The 22,516-nt window shown below is 42.4% G+C and overlaps 1 protein-coding gene across 1 annotated transcript in view; it reads left to right on the forward strand.

Moving 5' to 3' along the window:
* TMEM135 (transmembrane protein 135) overlaps nt 1-22,516 on the forward strand; it is a 351,789-nt gene that overhangs the window by 319,187 nt on the left and 10,086 nt on the right. The window contains exons 7-12 of the mRNA XM_030200157.1: nt 1,626-1,667; nt 8,314-8,460; nt 11,530-11,599; nt 14,099-14,266; nt 19,614-19,677; nt 22,096-22,172. Of these exons, the coding sequence (XP_030056017.1) occupies nt 1,626-1,667; nt 8,314-8,460; nt 11,530-11,599; nt 14,099-14,266; nt 19,614-19,677; nt 22,096-22,172 (568 nt within the window). The remainder of the gene's footprint in view (nt 1-1,625; nt 1,668-8,313; nt 8,461-11,529; nt 11,600-14,098; nt 14,267-19,613; nt 19,678-22,095; nt 22,173-22,516) is intronic.

The raw sequence follows: 22,516 nt of genomic DNA on the forward strand, positions 1-22,516 counted from the left end.
AGAAGAACAACATTATCGTGATGGTCTTCTTACTGCAGGTTGGCATATCGAGTATTAACGCACAGCCACCATGTTACATGCCAGGGTTGATATGGTGAAGGGCCTATGCTATCCATCCAGACTTGTAATGTGGTGGCCGTATGTTAACTCTGTGCCCTGTGCGGTAAATGCCTTCTGCATTTACCACCCAGTCTGTACTTACGTTCAGCAAGTGTAAAAAATTACTGTACTTTAAGCCAGTAGAAAGATTTGTTTTACAAGAGCTCACGTTTTACACAATTCAGGCATTCTAACTGTGCAAATGCAGTTTACTATTCAACATTTCAGTAGAGTTTGTTTTCTAATGATCTGTAATAGACGTTTGGCGCCATCTACTGGTGCAATATTGTAAATGTTACTTCTAGGTTTACAGCACAAATAAAGTGGTACTTTTACTAAGCTGCAGTAAGCATTACTGCATGCTTACCACAGTATAAAATCCACTGCCACAGAGTGCACTCAGGCATCCCGCAGTAGTTTTCATATCGGCGCACCCTTCCCACGCACTAAAAAGTAGAAAATATTTTTTTAGCGCTGGAGCATGTTTGGGGGCGGAGAGTAGATGTGCCCAGTGCTAATTGGTTAGTGCATTAGCCCTTACTGCCTAACTGGGAAATTAGCGCAAGGCCATTAATGGGTGGAAATAGAGAATGTGGCCGTTTTACTGACATGCTAAAAGTGGCCCCAGCACGCGGGAAACCCCACAATACGTATACCATAGGCCACTTTTTAGCATAGCTTAATGAAAGGACCCCAGAAATCAAGGTGAAGCAGGTGAGATTGCTTTATGAAACTGTCGCCTAAAACTTATTTCGTCGTTATTTTCTACAGGATTTTTACTACCAGAGGCATTCTCATTTATTTTCATCCTTATAAACAAAGTGTTTTTGCACTTCGTATAAAAATGTCACCTTCAATTCAGTACTGAAAATAGAATATATTATATATTATCCTTTTTTTCAGGGTTTTTCCCACAGTAGAGCACTAGGGGGGTCCTTTTGCTAAGCCACAGCAAAAAGTGACCTACAGTAGTGTGGACATGTGTTTTTGGCGCACGCTGGGCCAGTTCTTACCGTGTCTGAGGAAAAGGGCTTTTTTTTTCCAATGGGCTGGGGAAAGGGCCTGCGGTAAAATTTAAACCATCGCGAGCCTATTTACGGCCTAAGCCCTTAACACCGGCCATTGATCTAGTGGTAAGGGCTACACATGCGGTGACCGGTCCCTGCGTGCCAACTGCTGATTAATGCCAGAAACGCTGCATGCAGTAGAAAATAAGAAAATAATTTGTCCCACTGGTATGGGCGTGCCAAATCCAAAATTACCACCAGGCTGTGTGCTAGCCTGATGGTAGTCTTATTTTGGTGTGAACTGCACGCACATAGAGCCTACTGCTTAAAAATCCAAGGAATCTTTATTGCACAAGTCCCAAAATTCTTAATGCAATAAAGATTCCGTGGATTTTTAAGCTTTGGACTTTTGCCGTGTCTGCTTGGACCTGTTTTGTGTTTTTGCTGCAGATGAGAGCCTCTTCTTGTTGCTGTAAAAATTATAAGTCATGTTAAAAAAATTGTTTTTTGTTGTTTCAGATGCAAAGATGGGTTGAAAGGATTTTCATTTTCTGCATTGAAGTAAGTATTTCATAAAGGCATATATAGCCTCGAAACAAGAACAACTATTGTTAACAAATATTCTACCTTATAATATTCCAAATTTTGATTTGAGGGAAAAGTGCCTTCAGCTGCTATGGCTGATAGACATTTCCTCACTGAAATCAGGGGGGAAAACCTATCCCCCCTGTGCACATCCTGCATGGGGCTACATACAGGACGTGCACGCAGGACGTCAGGAGTCAGGACTGATAGATACAGATCAGCGAAGGTGCCGGAGACCGGTGCTGAAGAAGACTTCGGCTGGCGGTGGTTGGGGACCCCCGCCAGCAAAGGTACCTGGCGGCGGTGGGAGGGGGAATCGAGAGTGGCGTGAGAGGATCGTGGCGGGGGGGGGGGGCAAAAGTAGAGGGGGCCAGGGCTAAATCTATGGGGGCCCATGCCCCCGAGACCCCACCTAGCTACGCCCCTGGTCTGATCTATAGGGGGAGACATTGTAAGGCAAATCATTCAGTGTGTCTCAGTGGGCTGAGCACTTTACAGTTTGAAACTGAAAAGAAATGTCAAGCCACATTTAAACAAGAGGCATGACGTTTCATTAGAGTTCCCACTTCACCATCGTTGGGTAATCTTGTCAGTCATTCAGCCAGAAGTCCTAGCCCATTTCTAGCCATTCAAAAATGTTTCTACTCTTAGATGTAAACAAATGACATATGTTACAGCAAAAAAAAAAAAAAAAAAACCACCAAAAATCAAATCTAATGCATAAGTCTCAACTTTTCAAATATATACAACACAAAATAAAATACATGTGAATAAAAAGAGAAAATAATATTTTATTTATTTATTTGTTACATTTGTATCCCACATTTTCCCACCTTTTTGCAGGCTCAATGTGGCTTACAAGTTAACCGTTAACGGCGTTAGCCGGTTCCGGTCTGAACAAATACAATTTATGAATGAATGCAAGGTGATATTATGGTGGGTAAGATACATGTATGGTTGGTAGAATTGGGGGGAACTTAAAGAGGGAGAGAGGGAGGAAGATCTCATGCATATTTATTGTGGAAATCTTGAAAACCTGGCTGAGTTGTGGTCATCGAGAATCGTGGTTGCCCACACCTGACCTAATCCATGTCCAAATTTAGTCAACAAGATGTATATAGTTCAAGGTGAATGTCATCTTTTCTCAGACCTGATTACATCTTTGCCTGTTGTATTCAGTTGTCTGAATCGCACATAATTTTAGATCAAAAAATGCACGTCTTGCTTCAATGCAATGATATCAGAGCTTCCGTCCTGTGTATGCTAAAAAAAAAAATAACTTCAGTGTTCAGTCATGTGAAATTGGAGTAAACATTTTTTTTCCTCGCATAGATTTTGTCACAGACCTGTAACATTTTTAAAATCCACAAAATTAAATGAACATGATCTGAACTGTCTAAGAGAATCAGATTATTGTGGCCAGGAACATGAAGCTCTTTGACATTTGGGAGCGAGCGTTATATTGCAACTAGTATTTACGACCAAATTTCCTCAGATGTGCACTAACGGGTCCTTTTACTAAGCTGTGGGAAAAAGGGCCCTGCGTTAGTGTAGGGGGCCCATTTTACCGCAGCGGGTAAAAAAAAAACCTTCGGCACGCATGGCCATGTGGTGGGGGAGCCCTTATCGCCACCTATTGAGGCTCCTGCATTAACCCAGCAGTAAACTGAGTTACTGCTGCGCAAGCTATTTCCGGGGGTTTTCTTTTTCCCCCAGAAATGGCGTGCACTCGGGGCGGGACTACAGCCGGTGGCTGCGTTGGCCTAGCAGTAGTCGCGGAAGAGTAAACGCAAGTTGGGCTTACTGCCGCTCTGTACAAGGGCCCCTAAGTATAACCAGTTTGATATCTGAGAAGTCCCAAAATAGGGTTTATTGTGAGCCCTTTTTAAAGAGGCTTCATGTGCACTCGTGCCTTTACATAATAAGCTCCCAGAACCAGCAGCGCACAAATGCTTTTGCACAAATTTACACCTCCTCTGGAAAAAATGTAAATTTGTGCATATAAAACTATAGATTCCATATATGGCGCCTGAAAAATCGGTGCTGAACATATTTCCGCCTAGACGTATTCTCTAAATCTAGGCACAGTTTCTAGAATTACACCTAGCGGGTTTAAAGTATACACCTACTGGCCATGCCTGCGCCTAACTCTAGGTGCATCTTTTTACGCCAAGTAAAACTTGCTGTAAATACCAGCACCTAAGTAGGCACGGAGCAGGCTTATTCTATAACAGTGGCCATTTGGTCACAAGTAGCTTGTAGGATCCAAAATATAGAGCCAAGGAGGAAACAATGGCTCTTCCAAGTCTACCTGGGTAATAATTTTTAATGGACTTTTCCTCCAGGGTAATGTCCAATCCTCTTTTGAATCCTGTTGTTTTGGTTGCCTTGCGCGGCATTAAAAAAAACAAAACAAAAAAAAACCTCTGTATGATTTGTTTTCAATCTACTGGTCATTATTTTTATAGTGTGTCCTGTTGATTTTGTACAAATTAAACAACCATTCCCTATTTATCCAGTCCATCTCTTTTTATGTTTTGGAATCTGCTGGGTTGTTGTCACCCAGAATGGCCACAGTCGGAGACAGGAAACTGGGCTCAGTGGACCTTGGTCTGACTCAGCATGAGTTTTCTTATGCCCTTTTCTGTTGCAGCCATATAAAGTTGGCTATGATGGTGATCAGCAAAATGGACAAGTGGAAAAATGCTGGTTATCGGCATAGTCGTCATCAGATTCTGTGGGAGAGCGTTATCAACATGGACTCCCGTTCAGATGCATCATTTTACTGTTAGCCCCAGGGGGTCCTTTTATGAAATGGTGGTAAGCCCAACATGGGCTTACCGCTTGCTAAAAGGGAAGTACTGCCAGGCTACCGCAGCAACCTGGCGATAGTTCCCTTCCACGGCACACACATTTCCGATGATGCAAAAATATTTCAATTTTTATAGCGCTGGTGTGTATCCAGTGGCAATTGGGCAGTGTCACATGCTGCCCGGTTAGTGTGAGAGTCCTTACCACCACCTCAATGGGTGGTGGTAAGTGCTCCCCCCCCTCGAAATGGATGCGCGGCAACCTGCCTTTTACCCACTGCAGTAGAAGGGGGCCTCGGCGTGTGTCAAAAATACATGCCGACACCAGCATAGGCCCCTTTTTGCCGCAGCTTCATGAAAGGACCCCTAGGTCTTTGCATAAAATGGGACCTGTACTAAACCTCTGTCATATCTCCTCTAAGTTGTCTTTCTTTCTAAGCTGAAGAGCCCTAAACTGTTTAATCTCTCTTCATAAGGGAGGTGTTCCATCCCCTTTATCATGTTTGTCACCCTTCTTTGAATCTTTTGTAGTTGCACCAGGGCCGCTGAGAGACTGAACTGGACCCAGGGCAGGGCCGCCGCCTCACTGCCGCCCCCTCCCCACCCACCCCCCCACCCCCGATCGCTGCCGCAACAGAATTGAAATACCTTGGCCGGCAGGGATCCCGAGGCCCCACCAGCAGAAGACGTCTTCCTCCAGCACTGACTGCCTGCCTCTGCGGCTGCTTTTCCTTTCAGGGCATTTTCAGTTTCAACACCAAGTATGCGCGCCTGAGAGGAAAAGCAGCCGCTCAGCAAGCAATGGGCAGAAGAATAGCGCTAGAGGAAGCTCCGGATCATACCCAGCCTCCAAGGAGGGCCCGGCGCCAGAGTTTTCTCTCTCCTGCTCGTGTTGGGATGTGATCACTTGGTCCTGTAGGAGCAGAAGAGAGAGAGAGACCCCAGCACTGGGTCCCCCTTGGAGGCCCAGGAAATTATGCCCCCCCTGCACCCCCTCCCCTCAGCAGCCCTAAGTTGCACAATATCATTTTTAAGATGGAGAAAACAGCTGCACACAGTACTCAAATTGCAGACACACCACCTGTGTGACACTTTGCCTAACATTCCTACCCAACCCACTGCTTGCAGCTAAGCAGGGGATGTAATGTATGGAGCACAATTAAGTACATAAGTATTGCAATACTGGGAAAGACCAAAGGTCCATCAAGCCCAGCATCCTGTTTCCAACAGTGGCCAATCCAGGTCACAAATACCTGGCAAGATCCCAAAAAGTACAAAACATTTTATACTGCTTATCCCAGAAATAGTGGATTTTCCCAATCCATTTAATAATGGTCTATGGACTTTGCCTTTAGGAAGCCGTCCAAACCTTTTTTTAAACCCCGCTAAGAAAACCGCCTTTACCAAATTCTCTGGCAATGAATTCCAGAGTTTAATTACATGTTGAGTGAAGAAACATTTTCTCCGATTCATTTTAAATTTACTACATTGTAGCTTCATCGTATGCCCCCTAGTCCTAGTATTTTTGGAAAGCGTAAACAGACACTTCACATGTACCCGTTCAACTCCACTCATTATTTTATAGACCTCTATCATATCTCCCCTCAACCACCTTTTCTCCAAGCTGAAGAGCCCTAGCCGCTTTAGCCTTTCCTCATAGGGAAATCATCCCATTCCCTTTATCATTTTCATCGCCCTTCTCTGCACCTTTTCTAATTCCACTATATCTTTTTTGAGATGTGGCGACCAGAATTGAACACAGTATTCGAGTTGCGGTTGCACCATGGAGCGATACAAAGGCATTATAACATCCTCATTTTTGTTTTCCATTCCTTTCCTTATAATACCTAACATTCTATTTGCTTTCTTAGCTGCAGCAGCAAACTGAGCAGAAGGTTTCAACGTATCATCAACGACGACACCTAGATCCCTTTCTTGGTCCATGACTCCTAACGTGGAACCTTGCATGACGTAGCTATAATTCGGGTTCCTCTTTTCCACATACATCACTTTGCACTTGCTCACATTAAACGTCATCTGCCATTTAGACGCCCAGTCTGCCAGTCTCGTAAGGTCCTCTTGTAATTTTTCACAATCCTCCCGCGATCTAATGACTTTGAATAACTTTGTGTCATCAGCAAATTTAATTACCTCACTAGTTACTCCCATCTCTAGGCCATTTATAAATATGTTAAAAAGCAGCAGTCCCAGCACAGACCCCTGGGGAACCCCACTAACTACCCTTCTTCATTGAGAATACTGACTATTTAACCCTACTCTCTGTTTTCTATCTTTTAACCAGTTTTTAATCCGCAATAGAACACTACCTCCTATCCCATGACTCTCCAATTTCCTCTGGAGTCTTTCGTGAGGTACTTTGTTGAACGCCTTCTGAAAATCCAGATACACAATATCAACCGGCTCACCTTTATCCACATGTTTGTTCACCCCTTCAAAGAAATGTAGTAGATTGGTGAGGCAAGATTTCCCTTCACTAAATCCATGTTAACTTTGTCTCATTAATCCATGCTTTTGAGTATGCTCTGTAATTTTGTTCTTAATAATAGTCTCTGCCATTTTGCCCGGCACCAAAGTCAGACTCACCGATCTATAATTTCCCGGATCTCCTCTGGAGCCTTTTTTAAAAATCGGCGTTACATTGGCCACCCTCCAATCTTCCTGTACCACGCTTGATTTTAAGGATAAATTACATATTTCTAACAATAGCTCCGCAAGCTCATTTTTCAGTTCTATCAGTACTCTGGGATGAATACCATCCGGTCCAGGAGATTTGCTACTCTTCAGTTTGTAGAGCTGCCCCATTAAATCCTCCAGGTTGACAGAGAATTCATTAAGTTTCTCTGACTCGTCAGCTTTGAATACCATTTCCAGTACCGGTATCCCACCCAAATCTTCCTCAGTGAAGACCGAAGCAAAGAATTAATGTAATCTCTCCGCTACGGCTTTGTCTTCCCTGATCACCCCTTTTACTTCTCAGTCATGTAGCAGTCCAACCCATCCTTTTGCCAGCTTCCTGCTTTTAATATACCTAAAAATTTTTTACTATGTGTTTTGGCCTCCAACGCAATCTTTTTTTCGAAGTCCCTCTTAGCCTTCCTTATCAGCGTTTTTTTATTTGACTTGACATTCCTTATGCCGTTTCTTATTATTTTCAGTCGGTTCCTTCTTCCATTTTCTGAAGGATTTTCTTTTAGCTCTAATAGCTTCCTTCACCTCACTTTTTAACCACCTTTTGGCACCTCCACCTCCCTTGCACCCTGGATAGTCATGCTGCCCGCAGATAGCTCACTGTGGCCCTGCCATTTTTGTTCTCTATTGCTTATCAATCTCCACCATCTCCAAAGCTCTTTCCCCTCGTACCTTTTGATTAATCCTAAAACTATTTATTTTATTTATTTATTTTGCTGCATTTGTATCCCACAATTTCCCACCTCTTTGCAGGCTCAATGTGACTTACATTATGCCACCATGACAATCATCATTAACGGAATGAGAGGAACAGAGTATTGTTTCAGTTAAAGGTGCATAAGATATCAAGACAATTAAAAGTAAAGAAATAATTAATACATTACAGATATGCAGAGAGTAGGATAAAGTATAACGATTAATTAATAACAGTATGATTAAGTAACCAGTTTAAGGAATTCAGGGTCAATTAGTTCTAATGCAGATGTGAAATGAGTCTCTTATGAAGGATTATTATTATAAGTCTCGTTGAATAAGTTAGTCTTCAACGATCTCCAGAAGGCAGTCAGATCATGTGTTTTATTTATTTATTTTTTTGTCTTTAGATTCATTGTTGGAAAGGAAGAAATCCCCTCACATTCCTCTTTACAAGAAGTACTATATCCAAAGATAGAAAAACAGCGTAAAAGCCACGATGGAGTATCAAGGAAAAGGAATATAGTTTCTTTAACGAAGAAGTTTGTGGATACAGTGTGAGTATATAAGCTTAGTTGTGGTGAAGGTGACACGAGGATTGTTTTGAAATAACGGCTGGTATGAGAATACAGAATCACTTGATCTGTGAGAAATGAATTGATGGTCTCTGCTCAGTTTTGAATCAGTGATCTCAATAAAATCCCTATCACAACTGATCTGTCATTGTACTTGGTGAAGCTTTTACCGGTAGCACCTGTACCATTCTCCTACTGTACATTCATAAAGATAAATGGAGATCCTGCTTTCCAGCTCCATCACTGTGGTACTTCCCAATGAGGTGGAAAAAGTATAGATAGGAATGTGTTGAAAGCACTTTGTTGCAAAATTTTACTGTTTTGGTTTGGGATCAGTTTTATGTCTTCACGGAAACTTGACTTTACTTACATATATTTCAAAACAAGCATAGTTACAAAACATTTCAAGCTTGGAGGAGTAGCCTAGTGGTTAGTGCAGTGGACTTTGATCCTGGGGAACTGAGTTCGATTCCCACTGCCATCTCCTTGTGACTCTGGGCAAGTCACTTAACCCTCCATTGCCCCTGTACAAAATTAGTACCTGAATATATGTAAACCGCTTTGAATGTAGTAGCAACAACCTCAGAAAGGCGGTATATCAAGTCCCATTTCCCTTTCCCTTCATAAATTTAGCTAACATGGAGGTTTTGTTTAACAGTACACTAATACTGAAATAACAAAATGTACTGAGTTTTAGGGAGGACGAGACAGTAGTATGAAATGGGGACAAAATGTATGTAGAAAAAAAGTCAGCGATCATAGGAAGGGGAAAATATAACAGCAGAAAATAGGCCTCCAAATGGAAAATGTCAGCTGAGTGAGTAATATGTCATTTATTATTTAATCATGCCACTGTACCTGAGGACTGGACAAGTGATCTCGGAAACTGCAGCTTACTGAGCCTGGTACTGTACAAGCTGTTTTTGAGAACAAAATTACTGAGCATGTAGTTAACAGTGAATGATGGCAGATAAATACCAATTTGGCTCATTTAGTCTGTGCAGAAAGACAGCCAGGGTTGTACCTGTGACTCCATGTGGGCTCCCCTTCCCCTTGTCTTTAGCGTTGTACCTGATGCTCGGTGCAATATACCCATCCCTGCCTTTTTTAGTAGTGGTAATATTCTTTAAAGTGTAACAGTTATTCAGGTTTTGCTGTGAGTAGAAATTCGCAATACTTTTATTCTGTCTTCATGTTGTATAAGGAATTGTAAACCGTTTTGACCCGTACACTAGATAAAGCAGTATTTCAAGCTCTAATAACAACAACAGTAGAACCTCTGTGTTTATCCCACTCTTTTTTGAATTCCAACACCACTTCCCGTGGAAGAGCATTCCTGGCATCCACCACAGGGAAGAGCAAACCTAGAATTAGCAAAACAAAGTTATCTTTTACTAATCTATTGGAATTTTTTAAAGGTGTAAATAATCACGTGGATAAGACCGAACTGGTTGGTACCTTCTAAAATCCAGATATAGGGGGAGATTCTATATATGGAGCCTGAAAAATCCATTCTGAAAATAATTATGCCTAGATGTATTCTCTGAAGTACGCCTAAATTTCCACGTGTTATATAGAATACTTCGAGCGGCACGTCGTGCAATCAAATTTGGTTGCATCCATTTAGGCCATGTTTTTCTTGGTGTAAATCCCAATACCTAAATTAGGCACAGAGCAGGTGTATTCTACAATAATGTGCATAGATTGTAGAAACGCCTTGCCTGTGGCCACACCCCCTTTTCAACTACATGGCTAAGGATTTAGGCGCACCACATTACAGAATACACTTAGCAAGTTGTGTGTGTAAGTCTTAATGCCAGTTAGTGCTGATAATTGCTTGTTAACATCCAATTAACAGCACCGATTAGCTAGTTAACCAATTAAGTTATGAGCATTGTTTTAGAATATGCTTCGATTTCCGCACGGAATTTCAGGCACCACATATAGAATCCTGGGGATAATGTATATAGTGGCTCATTTTCAAAGCACATAGATTTGCAAAGTAGCATAAAATATTATGTAGCATATAATATTTGTAAGTCTATATGCTTTGAAAATGAGCACCGTAATGTGCAAAACGTATCTCACTTTAATAAAAGGGCCCTAAGTATTTCAACAATAGAGTGGTTCTGTACACCCATCCTAAGTTCTTTCCCAAATTAATGTTGGAATTCCATCATAACCAGTCAATAGTACCACTAATATTCTTTTGACAAATCGAAAGTGCACTGTACTCTTTGGATCACAAGAGTGCCTTGGCCTTCTATCTGGAGTGAACTAAACCCCCATAGAAAGTCTACCCAACTCTTTGTTTCTTTTGGCCAACTCAAGCTTTCCAATATGGCTAGCAGACTGCATTTCCTTTGTGGCCAGGAAGTTTCTATTCTTCACACAGGGAAATCAATTTGCTACTGCTTTATATCTATCATATGGTAAATGTAAACTAAGTCGAAGGACTTTCAGAAATTTTTCATTGTTTGACCACCATCAGCTAGCTCTAGTAAGTAATGTTCCCTGAGAACTGGGGAAGAGATGGTTTGTGCCCCTAAATGGCATCCCCCTAGATCAGCATGTAAAGCTTAAATAGTATATAACCAGTGCCCTCAGTTTCCTGTAATGCGGCAGCAGTGGCTACAAAATCCAGACTGTGATGTAGGACTGCAGCAAAATGGCTCCTCCTCAGTTGTTGGCCTGATCCTTCCTCCTGCTACGTCCTTGATCCAGTGTAGCAGGGGCTGCTGTTACTGCCTCCTGCTTTGCTGCTGCTATGGTTGATTGGCATTTCCTGAGTACAGTGTAGAGCAGTACTTGTGCCTACTAAATCTCATCTATTGCTAATCAACCCATTCCTTTGTGTGTAGAATTAATTTTCTGTGACCCTTATTGGTATTCATGTGGAAATAGTTGACAAAGTTGTAGGTGGTAACTTTGAGCAACATCAGCAAACTGATAACTTGGTGGTCTCAGCGGGAATGACAATTTGGCTATTGGTCTTCTCTTCCAAATCATTTCTAAAAAAGGTTAAATAGATGTAATTGTTTTTCTTTTCAGATGTAGACGTGGACCAAGACATAGATGTTGCAAGCATTATGAAGATAATTGCATTTCTTATTGCATTAAAGTGAGTGTCAAAAATTTCAGTGTGATAAGAATTGACATTGTTTTATGACAAACAGTAAATTATTAGCTTACAGAAAGGCACTATCAGAAATGTTAATTATCGTGTTGTGGTTATTCAGCTCTCTACATGCCTTGATCCCTTGTAAATCACTCCCTGGGCTCTTATTACATTGGAACTGTCACTAATCATTGTTGATCAAAGCTTTATTATGCATACAGTTTCCGAAAATAAAAAGCTATTGCATTTAGACATCAGGCTTAATTACACTATTCTCAACTTAATGCTTCTGAAGTTAGGGAGAATGAAAGAGAGTTTAGCATGATAGTCTGCCAAAATAAAATTAGTTAAGAGAATTTAGAAAGTAATTGAGTAGAAATGAATGTTCTGAGCCTTATAAACCAATCAGATAGAATCCTTAGTGTATTCAATAGCGTGTTATCTTCTTTATACTGGAGGAAAAGCCTCACGTATTGTGATGTACCTCCAAAATTCGCAGTTATACTGTCATACACTTACGGAGTACTCACTTGCCTCATTAGCAGAAAAACCTCCAGTGTGTCTAAATTTATTTGTTTAGTCCTGAAGCTTAATCACTCTAAATTAGAGTCAAGTATAATGTTCAAACATTTTAACTTATCTTTGCAGTCATACAGTCTGGTACTGTCCATGGCCAAAGACGCAAGTGAGTACTCCATAAATGTATGGCAGTATAACTGCGAATTTCGGAGTTACCTCACGACATGTGAGGCTTTTCCTCCAGTGTAAAGAAGATAACACACTATTGAATACACTAAGGGTTCTGATTGGCTTATTTAGTATTAGTATCCTATAATTTGCTCAAGCTGAGCCTTATAAAGACATCTCTGCTCTACTACTTTGGTTTTCTTTTAGCTAAGTTCTTCCTTATGATTCTGGGCAAGTCACATAACCTTCCATTGCCCCAGTTGCAAAATACGTACCTGTGTATAATATGTAAACCTCTTTGATTGTAACCACAGAAAGTCGGTATATCAAATCCCATCCCCTTTCCTCTCAGCCTAATGCTATAATGAGTATTGGGCAAACTGTTTGTATCCCGGAAAGTTCATTACACAAATCAGCCAGTTTAGGGAACACAAGAACTACAGTATATACCATGGAAGGACAAGAGCCTATGAAGATTTAGTTGTACTTTATAGAAATGAAATGAAATTGAAGGGGGGCAAACTCAAGAAAAATGTCAGGAAGTATTTTTTCACGGCGAGAGTGGTGGATGCTTGGAATGTCCTCCCGAGGGAGGTGGTGGAGATGAAAACAGTAACAGAATTCGAACATGATAGGATAAACATAAAGGAATCCTGTTCAGAAGGAATAGATCCTCAGGAGCTTAGCCGAGATTGGGTGGCAGAGCCGGTGGGGGGAGGCGGGGCTAGTGCTGGGCAGACTTATACGGTCTGTGCCAGAGCCGTTGGTGGGAGGCGGGACTGGTGGTTGGGAGGAGGGGGTAGTGATGGGCAGACTTATACGGTCTGTGCCAGAGCCAACTGGTGGGAGGTGGGGCTGGTGGTTGGGAGGTGGGGATAGTGCGGGGCAGACTTAAACGGTCTGTGCCCTGAAGAGGACAGGTACAAATAAAAAGTAGCACATAAGAGTTTATCTTTTTGGGCAGACTGGATGGACCATAAAGGTCTTTTTCTGCCGTCATCTACTATGTTATGTAGAATACATCTAGGCATATTTTGTTTGATCGCCAATTTTTTTAGGCATTACATATGAAATCTAGTTCTATTTGCATATATCAGATCTGTCTGGGAAGATGGATGATACAGAGCCAATGAGGCTCTCTGGAAAGGTTTTACATCAGATCATCGGCTCAAGATTTACAAATGATTTTGATCTAGAATAAGTTCGAGTTCCATTGTTTAAGTCAAATGACTTGCGTGTCCCAAGACCAATTCTATGCTGCCTACAGTTATTGAGAATCTCATCTGCAGTGAGAATAAAAGGCCCATTGGCATGTGAGGGCAAGAAAATTTTAATGTGACTGATCTCTGTAAGAGTTTGAGTGTGAAAAGGAAAAATCCCTGACAATGAGAGATCAGCCAAAAGAGCTGTTATTCCACAATGATGCCGATATGCTGAACATGAAAAAGGGGATTTGAACTTTTATATGACCAGGGACAGTGGGTATTTCCCTGTCCCTGGAGGGCTTATGCAAATATAAATAGGGCCTCTTTTACGAAACTGCGGCAAAAGGGGCCTGCGCTGGTGTTGGCTCGTGTTTTTATCGCACGCTGAGGCCCCCTTTTACCGCAGTGGGTAAAAAGCAGGTCTTTGTTGTTTTCAGACAATGGCCATGCAGCCATTAGGTGTCAAAAGATGAGAAAAATGTAAACCATCCTGTTACAGGAATGATTTTATCAAAACTTTGTTTAATTTGCATGACTAGTCAGAAAACCTTTGTAAACTGGGATCTATGTATAACGTGTAAATGAGGTAACCTTTTTTTTCATTTTTAAGGGTTTTGTTAGAATGTTTAGTGTGGGTTATCTGATCCAGTGCTGCCTTCGAATACCATCAGCATTCAGGCATCTATTTACAAAACCTTCTAGGCTACCGTCTCTCTTTTACAACAAAGAAAACTTCCAGCTTGGTGCTTTTCTGGGATCTTTTGTCAGTATTTACAAGGTATGTTTTGTTATAGTTTTTTGTTTAATTATTTGTAAGTTTTATAGAGAATTGGCATATGCAACAATTGAAAAAAAATCAGGAGGAGGCAATAAAGGAGCAATTGGGGGGGGGGGGGGGGGGGGAAGAAAAACACGTGCTACCATTATTTAGTACCATCTGATTCTTAATTTCACAAATAAAACAAGTTAGGTAGCAAGGTCAGCATGTAAAATAGATATCGGTAAAAAATATCAGATCATTTCAGAAGCAGATGAAGATAAATCACTAAGGGCCCCTTTTAAAAAGCGGCGGTAAGCCCAATACGGGCTTACCACTCACTAAAAAGGTAGTACCACCAGGCTACCACATCAGCTTGGTGGTAGTTCCCACCCCCAGTGCACCGTCATATCCGGCACTACAAAATATATCTATTTTTGTACCGCCGGGTTAGCAAGGGAGCCCTCGGGTGGCGGTAAGGGCTCCCCCCCCCCCCCCCCCGCAATGGTTGCGCGGCAAGGGCTTCACTTGCCGCATGGCCATTTTCTCAAAAAAAGAAAGATCTACTTTTACCCGCTGTAGTAAAAGGGGGCCTTGGCACTCATCAAAAACATTCGCCTACGTCAGCGTAGGCCCCCTTTTGCCGCAGCTTGGTAAGAGGGGCCCTAAGGGCCTTCTTTATTAAGCCGCTCTGTAGGCGCACTGTTGTTTTTAGCATGCGCTAATGCTTTCGGTGTCTTTAGTGTTAGCGTGTTCTAAAAACACTAGCACACCTTAGTAAACAGGGCTCAAAAGCAGAAATTCAGTTTTGTTTTTTCATTTGGAAAAAAATTAGATATCTTATCTGGGTCCTGGAACATAAACTCCATGCAAGCAGGCCTTGCAGCCACTTCTGGGTCATCTGTTGAGAATCTTTCCACTCGGGAGTGTGTGTGTGTGGGGGGGGGAGGGGGCGTTCTTTCAAAAAAAATGTCAGTAGGGGGCCTCTAATTTAACATATACCAGGATAGTATAACCTGAACTGTGCACCAGTTTTCAAAACGTCTATATTTATTGTAAATCTGAAATTAGTTTTTATATTGGCTTTGAAACTTCAAGGTAAACATATAAATTTTAATCCAGAATTAAAGAGCATTCATTCTTAATCTGTTTTCTTTTTTTATAAAAAAATATCTTTATTAAAGAACAAAACATCTTACATGAAAGAAAGATGAAGGTACAGTCCTGGTCTGTTTCAAGGATAAATGTCACTAGCAAATTCTTTTAGTTGGTTCCTTATATTCAGGAACAAGATGAGTATGGATTAAAATTCTTTAAACCTGGGGCGTAGCCAGACCTCGAGGTGGGAGGGGGCCAGAGTGTAAAAGGAGCGCGCCAGACCATGAAGGAAGAAAGAGCAGGGCAGGCAATGCGGCGGCGCTGGAAATGAGCACTGGACAAAGGCTTCAGCTGGCGGGAGTTGGGGGACCAAACCAGGGGCCTGGAGCAAATTTCGTAGGGCCCAGGCACCCATGGCCCCACGTAGCTATGCCACTGCTCTAAACCAATGCAAAACAGAGGATTAGGGGACAATTCTATAAAGGGCACCAAACGTTGAGCGCCAAGTTGCAGCACGCTAACCGCTAATTCTATATAATAGCATTTGGGTGCCCAGATTGTATATATTTATTTATTTGTAGCATTTGTATCCCTCATTTTCCTACCAATTTGCAGGCTCAATGTGGCTTACATTATGCCGTGATGGCGATCGCCATTTACGGGTATAGAATTACAAATGGTAATGCATTAAGGTGCATACATACATGGTAAAGAAGAATGCATTATGATATTGCATTGAGGTTTCTGAGTGACAAGTCAAGTGACAAGAGTTCGGTTTTGTCTATATCCTATAAAGTCTAATGATTTTGTAAATAAGATGGATCGTTATGGTAGGCCTCCTTGAACAGGTCAGTTTTCAGTAGTCTATGGAAGATTGTTAGGTCATGCATTGTTTTTATGGTCTTCGGTAATGCGTTCCATAGTTGCGTGCATATGTAGGAGAAGCTTGATGCATATATATTAGCATATGTATGTGCTAATGTTTAGGCGACCTCCCTGATGCCATGTCAATAGCAGAAGTAAATATTCACACCTCAATGTGGCACCTTAGTTTATATCTTTCTGTAAGTCACACACTTAAATGTGGGACCTGCCCAGCCGCCGCCTCCCCCTGTGCATGCTCTCTTGCATTTACATGCTAACCCCTGGATTCTGTAAAGTGTGCCTAGAGATCTGAGCCAAAATCCAAATGTATTCTATAACAACGCACGTAACTTAATTGGCTTAACAAGCTAATTAGCATTGATAGCAGCACTTAACTAGCAATAATGAGCACCACTAATTGGCAATAATTAGAATTTACACGCACAAGTCGTTAAGCGTATTCTGTAACGCAGTGTGCCTAACTTCTAACGTACTCAGGCAAAAAGGGGGCTTGGTTATGGCTGGGGAAATGAGCATTTCATGGGTGTTCTGAAATTTACCTGTGTTGTTATGGAATATGGCCCTCTGCGTCTAAAGCTACATGCCAGGATTTACGCCACATTTTCGTTGGTGTAAATGGAAGCAGGTAGTTCATATTCCAGTGCCTAAAACTATGCGCCTCCATTTACAACGACGAAAACATGGCATAAATCCCTGCACATAGATTTACACGCACTGGACCATATTCTATAACTACGCACGTAAATTTCAGAATCCCCGTGAAATGCCCATAGCCACACCCTTTTTTAACTGCACGCATTAGAATTTAGGCACAGTACGTTACTGAATACGCTTAGCGAGTTGTGTGCCAATTAGTATTCATTATTTATTTTATTTATTTATTTATTATCTCATTTATACCCCACATTTTCCTAACAGCGTCGGGCTCAATGTGGCTTACATTGCACCGCAGAGGCAGACGCCAATGCAGTAGATTAAGCTAATACAACATAAAACCTACATAAATAATGGAGAGGATGGGGAAGGAACAAAAGGAACAGAGGAACCAGGGGAGAGGAGGGAAGGGTGAATGTGTCCAAAATTGTCATTAGATTGATGGTCTATCAAGCAGTGGAGACACATGCTGAGTCCTTGGGGTAGGCTTTTCCAAATAACATGGTCTTAGAGATTTCCTGAAATTTAGATGGTTGTGGATGGTTTTTATAGTTTTTGGCATTATTTCTTGTTAAGTGCTCCAAAGCTTATTAGCTTCTTAAGCCAATTAAGTTACGCATGTTGTTATAGAATACGCCTGGATTTTGGTGCGGATCTCTAGGTGCACTATATAGAATCTGGCAGGTAGTGTCCTCAATTAACAGATCCAGTAAGGCTGTACGAAATTTTGTACTGTGAATTTTAAATCAAAAGCATGTACCCTCGTAGAACAGCTTTAGACACAAGACTCACTCCTCCTTTCATTACAGATTCAGATCTAGGTAGACTGATACCTTCAAGGCAGGGCTGCTGAGAGGGAGGGGCAGGGGAGACAAAATTCCCTGGGCCTGGGCCTCCAAGGGGGGCCCGGCGCTGCAGTTCCCGGTGTCACCCGCCCGCCTTAGGCTCCATCGACAACCCCTCTCCGTCCGCCACGGGGCCCCCTTCATTCAAATCGGCACACTCAACTCTGTTTGAAAGCGCAGCGACAGATCCGCCTCCCTTTGGGCCTTCCCTCCCTGTGTCCCGCCCTCGTCTGATGTAACTTCCTGTTTCCGCGAGGGCCGGACACAGGGAGGGAAGGCCCGAAGGGAGGTGATCTGCCGCTGTGCTTTCACACGGAGGTGAGTGCTGCTGATTTTAATGCAGAGGGCCCGGTGGCAGACAGAGGGGGGCTGTCGACGGGGGTGGGCGGGTGGAGACCAGGGACTGTGGCGCCGGCAGCCTGAGTAGCGATTGGGAGGGGCAGCGGGGGCGGTCTTGCCCCAGGCCCAGCTCAGTCTCTCAGCAGCCCTGCTTCAAGGTTGCATACCAAAAATCCATTGTACCCAGCTACAATAGCTCTTATGCCTGCAGGTGTCACCTATATGTAGGTACAGTAGGTATTTAGTGTTTTTTTTAGAGGGCTCACATTTTTCATCACAAGTGTATCAGAGTGGGATATGGTCCTTGGTCCCCTTCTATACAGTCCACTGCACTGACCACTAGGCTACTCTTGGGACATACTTGCTGCTGTAATTGAAATGGCCATCATATCTGAAGCTGTCATAGAGCCTGGTATGTACTGTTAGTGTCACATCTTAGGGAGGCTGTGGGGGGGGGGGTCAGTGACCACTGGGGGAGTAAGGGGGGTTATGCCTTTCCCTCCAGTGGTTATGGCACCTTTTGGCCACTTATTCGTGATTGAAACAGGTCTAGCCAAAAAGTCTTAATTATGTCCCTAGACCTTTTCATTTGTTCCATTATTACAGAAAAAAAAAAAGTCTATCTTTTGGTGCCACCTATGTCCCGCTCAAAACACCCTCCCAAATTTGGAGAAAATGTGGAGCAAAGCACCGAAAATCAGGATGTCAAAAATTGCAACTTGGATGTTTTTGAGAGAAAAAAATTGTGTGGAGTTTTATAAATCAGTGGCGTAGCCAAGGATGGGCCCGGGTGGGCCCAGGCCCACCCACTTTGGGTTCAGGCCCACCCAGTAGCAGCACACCTATGATGTGGCTGGCAGGGATTCCCAAGTCTCAACAGCTGAAAACTCCCAACAACTGTCCCTGCTGCATACCTTGTAAAAAGCAGATCTTCGCCTGCAGCAAGCAGCAGCTGATACATACTGCTCGAACCAGCCCCACAGCCTTCCCTCTGACGTGTTCCCACCTATGCGGAAACAGGAAGTTGCATCAGTGGGAAGGCTGTGTGGCCAACATGAGCAGTGCGTATTAGTTGCTGCTTGCTGCCAGTGGAAAAATATTATTTAAGAGGTATGCAGGAGAGGGGGGATGTTTGAGAGACCATATGGCATGCAGGTGAAAATCACCTGTGGGATGGGGCAGGGTTCTTCTGCCCACCCATCTTGGGCCCAGGCCCACCCAAAATTGTGTGTCTGGCTACGCCCCTGTTATAAATTTATAAATTTACAATTTTTTTAAGTTTGGTAAAATTGTAACAAAGAAAAACAGGAAAGTTGAAACTCCAAGCCCATGTAAAGGAAAAGAAGTTATGTGCTACTAAAAAAATAAATAAATAAATAAAAATACTATTTCAGTAACATATACCATAACTTGAAAAGTCCACCAATCTCTGAATTGGTTGTCATTTGGCAGCAGATGTTATGAACATGGTGTGCATTTCCCAGCAATTCTAAATAGCCAACAATAGGAAAATAAAAATGATTATAACCACCTCCATGCTCCCTCAGGGTACAAGCTGTTTGCTGCGCTGGGTACGGAACTTAGACGATGAACTCCATGCCATTATAGCTGGTAAGTCTTTAGCAAGAACTATTCCTTTGTTCAGAATCTTCAACTAACAGGGATTTTTCCTTCATAAATTTTTTGTTAACTGAGGCCCTTTTGCAGAATTAGTGCGTGCTAAATGTAAAAATCCCATTTTAAACCTATGGGCTCCTTAGCATTTAGCACTCGCTAAGCTTTAGTTTAAAAAAAGCCCCTAAGGTATCAATAAAAGATTGTAGACTCAAATAATATTCCAGCAATAACAGGCCTAACTGTTTTTCAATTAATGCTTAACATTTTGTTAATGAATAGTTGAAATTAGAATGTAATAATTATTACAGGTAAAAGTTAATTTAAATCTTATTAACGTGTTGACCAAGTAAAGCTCACTGACAGCTCTAGAGCTGTCGATGGGTTTTCGTCATTAGGGCAGGGACCTCACCTTTAGTATTGCATTCAAAGAAGAGTGACCAAAATGATAAAGGGGATGAAACTCCTCTCAAAGGCTAAAGAGGCTTCTTCTTGGAAAGAGATGGCTGAGGGGAAGATATGATTGAGGTCTACAAAATCCTAAGTGGTGTAGAACAAGTAGAAGTGAATTGATTTTTTTACTCTTTCAAAAAGTACAAACATTAGGGAACACTCAAGGAAGTTACATGGAAATACTTTTAAAACAAATTGGAGGAAATATTTTTTCACTCAACGAATAGTTAAGCTCTGGAACTCATCGACGGGGGATGTGGTAACAGCGGTTAGCATATCTGGGTTTAACTTATTTGGGAGTAACTTCCTGGAGGAAAAGTCCATAGTCTGTTATTGAGATGGACTGCTTGCCCCAGGATAGGTAGCATGGCATGTTGCTACCAATGGGGTTTCTGCCAGATACGTGTGACCTGGATTAGCCACAAGATACTGGGCAAGGTGGACCATTACTCTGACCCAGTATTGTCATTCCTGTGTTCATAGATATTCAGTGCTGTTTAACTGGGCAGGAGAGTCTGTCTGGCTTTATTGTTGTCCTAATCAGAGATTGGTCCTGAATATCTGCTCTGACCGCTGTGGCATTTTCCAGTTAGTGCCAGGGTGATCCGGGATGGACCTGGAAGTTATCTGGGCACTGCAGATATTCAGTGTCGGTGTCTAGATAACTAACTGAGCAAAGATAACCACTTAAACGGCCTAATACTATATATGACATTGAAAATTGCATGCGGAAATTTGGGTACATGCCCAATTTCCATGAGCAGTTGTATAACTAACAAATCAGTGCTGATAATTGGGTGCTAATAATTATAAATTCTAATTGGCATTAATTGAAATATACGTGTGCAACTTTAGACGCCAGGATCTGCACGTAAATTTTATGCATGGATCCAAAAAGGGGGCATGGGCAGATTGGGGGCATTCCTGGAATTTATGCTCGTTTTTTTAGAATACAGGAGATCATATAATGTAGACATGAGAATTTGTGCCAGGTATTTTGTGTAAATCCTCGTGCCCAAAATTGGGTACAGATCCTAGCACTCACCTCTGAATGCCATTTAAATAATAGCACTCAGCGTGAAATTTTATCAGCGCCATATATAGAATTTTGGCCAAAATTCTATAATAAATGAGTATCGGTGGATTCTGGATAACTTACAGACATCACCGAAGATCCAGATATTCAGGGTTGGTACCCGCATTAGGCCAGGCATTGAATATCCAGGCTTACTAAAACACTGACCGCTGTGGGCTCAATATTGACCCGATCATTTTGATTTAGTACAATGAGAAGAAAAGAATGGACTGTGAATTGACAGAATGTATAAGACTGAAGGCAGTACTGAAGTAGATAAACATGAGCTAATGATAACCCATAAAAATAATTGCTCTTTAGTTTCTCTGCAAGAAATCCTATATAATAATTCTCACCTCCAACGTTCTGTGCTTGGGACCGTGGCTCCCTGGAGGTGGTGGTCTGCTAGGCAGACACGCACTGACGTCAGGACAGCTGATTCCAAGGCAAGGGGAGGAGTAGTCGCGTGTTTCCCTACTCCTCCCCCTGCCTCGGAATCATCTGTCGCCCCCTGCGCTACGGCCCCCTCGACCCTCCCCCCCGCCGAAAACCGCCCCCCGCTGCCATCGTGGACTACCTGTGCTGACGGTGGGATCCAAACCCCCGGACAGCCGAAGTGCTGTTGTGCCCTTCGCGTTGTTCATCTTCTCTGCGTGCGTCTGACGTCAGACGCACGCAGAGGAACTTCCAGAGAAGATGAACAGCGCGAAGGGCAGGTAGTCCAGAATGGCGGCACCGCGGCGGGGGAGGGTGGGGGGGGGGGGAGAAATTGCCTGCCTAGGGCCCGTTTCCTTGCCTTCAGAAACGGGCCTTTTTTACTAGTTGTTAATATTACGATGTCTGAATGTTTGAGTACTTATACTTTTATTCTGCTTTAATTATGACAGGTTCCTTAGCAGGCGTTTCTATGATGTTTTACAAAAGCACAACAATCTCCATGTACCTCGCTTCCAAACTAGTGGAGGTAAGGTTGCTAACAGGAGTGTAGCATTTCCAAAGTGTAGATCTATCGTGAAGATGTTGTGTAACGGGACAATTGTGCAAACATGAGAGGAGCAGTAAGAACTGGTACAGTTATGAGAGATCTTTGAACTTCATTTCCTCACCGCCTACTAATGCACAAAGTCTTTACGTTCTCACTTCTAAATATGAGATCAAACCTTCTATTTAAAACTTTCTATCCTTCCCATCATTCAAGTTATCTGGGCAGCTTACAGTCTTAGAATGGATAAAATAACAAACTGACCAAAACCAGAAAAACAAAGGTAAGGAGACTATTGCATTTCTTGCCTTATACCCAGCTCAGCA

Source organism: Microcaecilia unicolor, chromosome 4, assembly GCF_901765095.1.
Source record: "Microcaecilia unicolor chromosome 4, aMicUni1.1, whole genome shotgun sequence".
Classification (NCBI taxonomy): domain Eukaryota; kingdom Metazoa; phylum Chordata; class Amphibia; order Gymnophiona; family Siphonopidae; genus Microcaecilia; species Microcaecilia unicolor.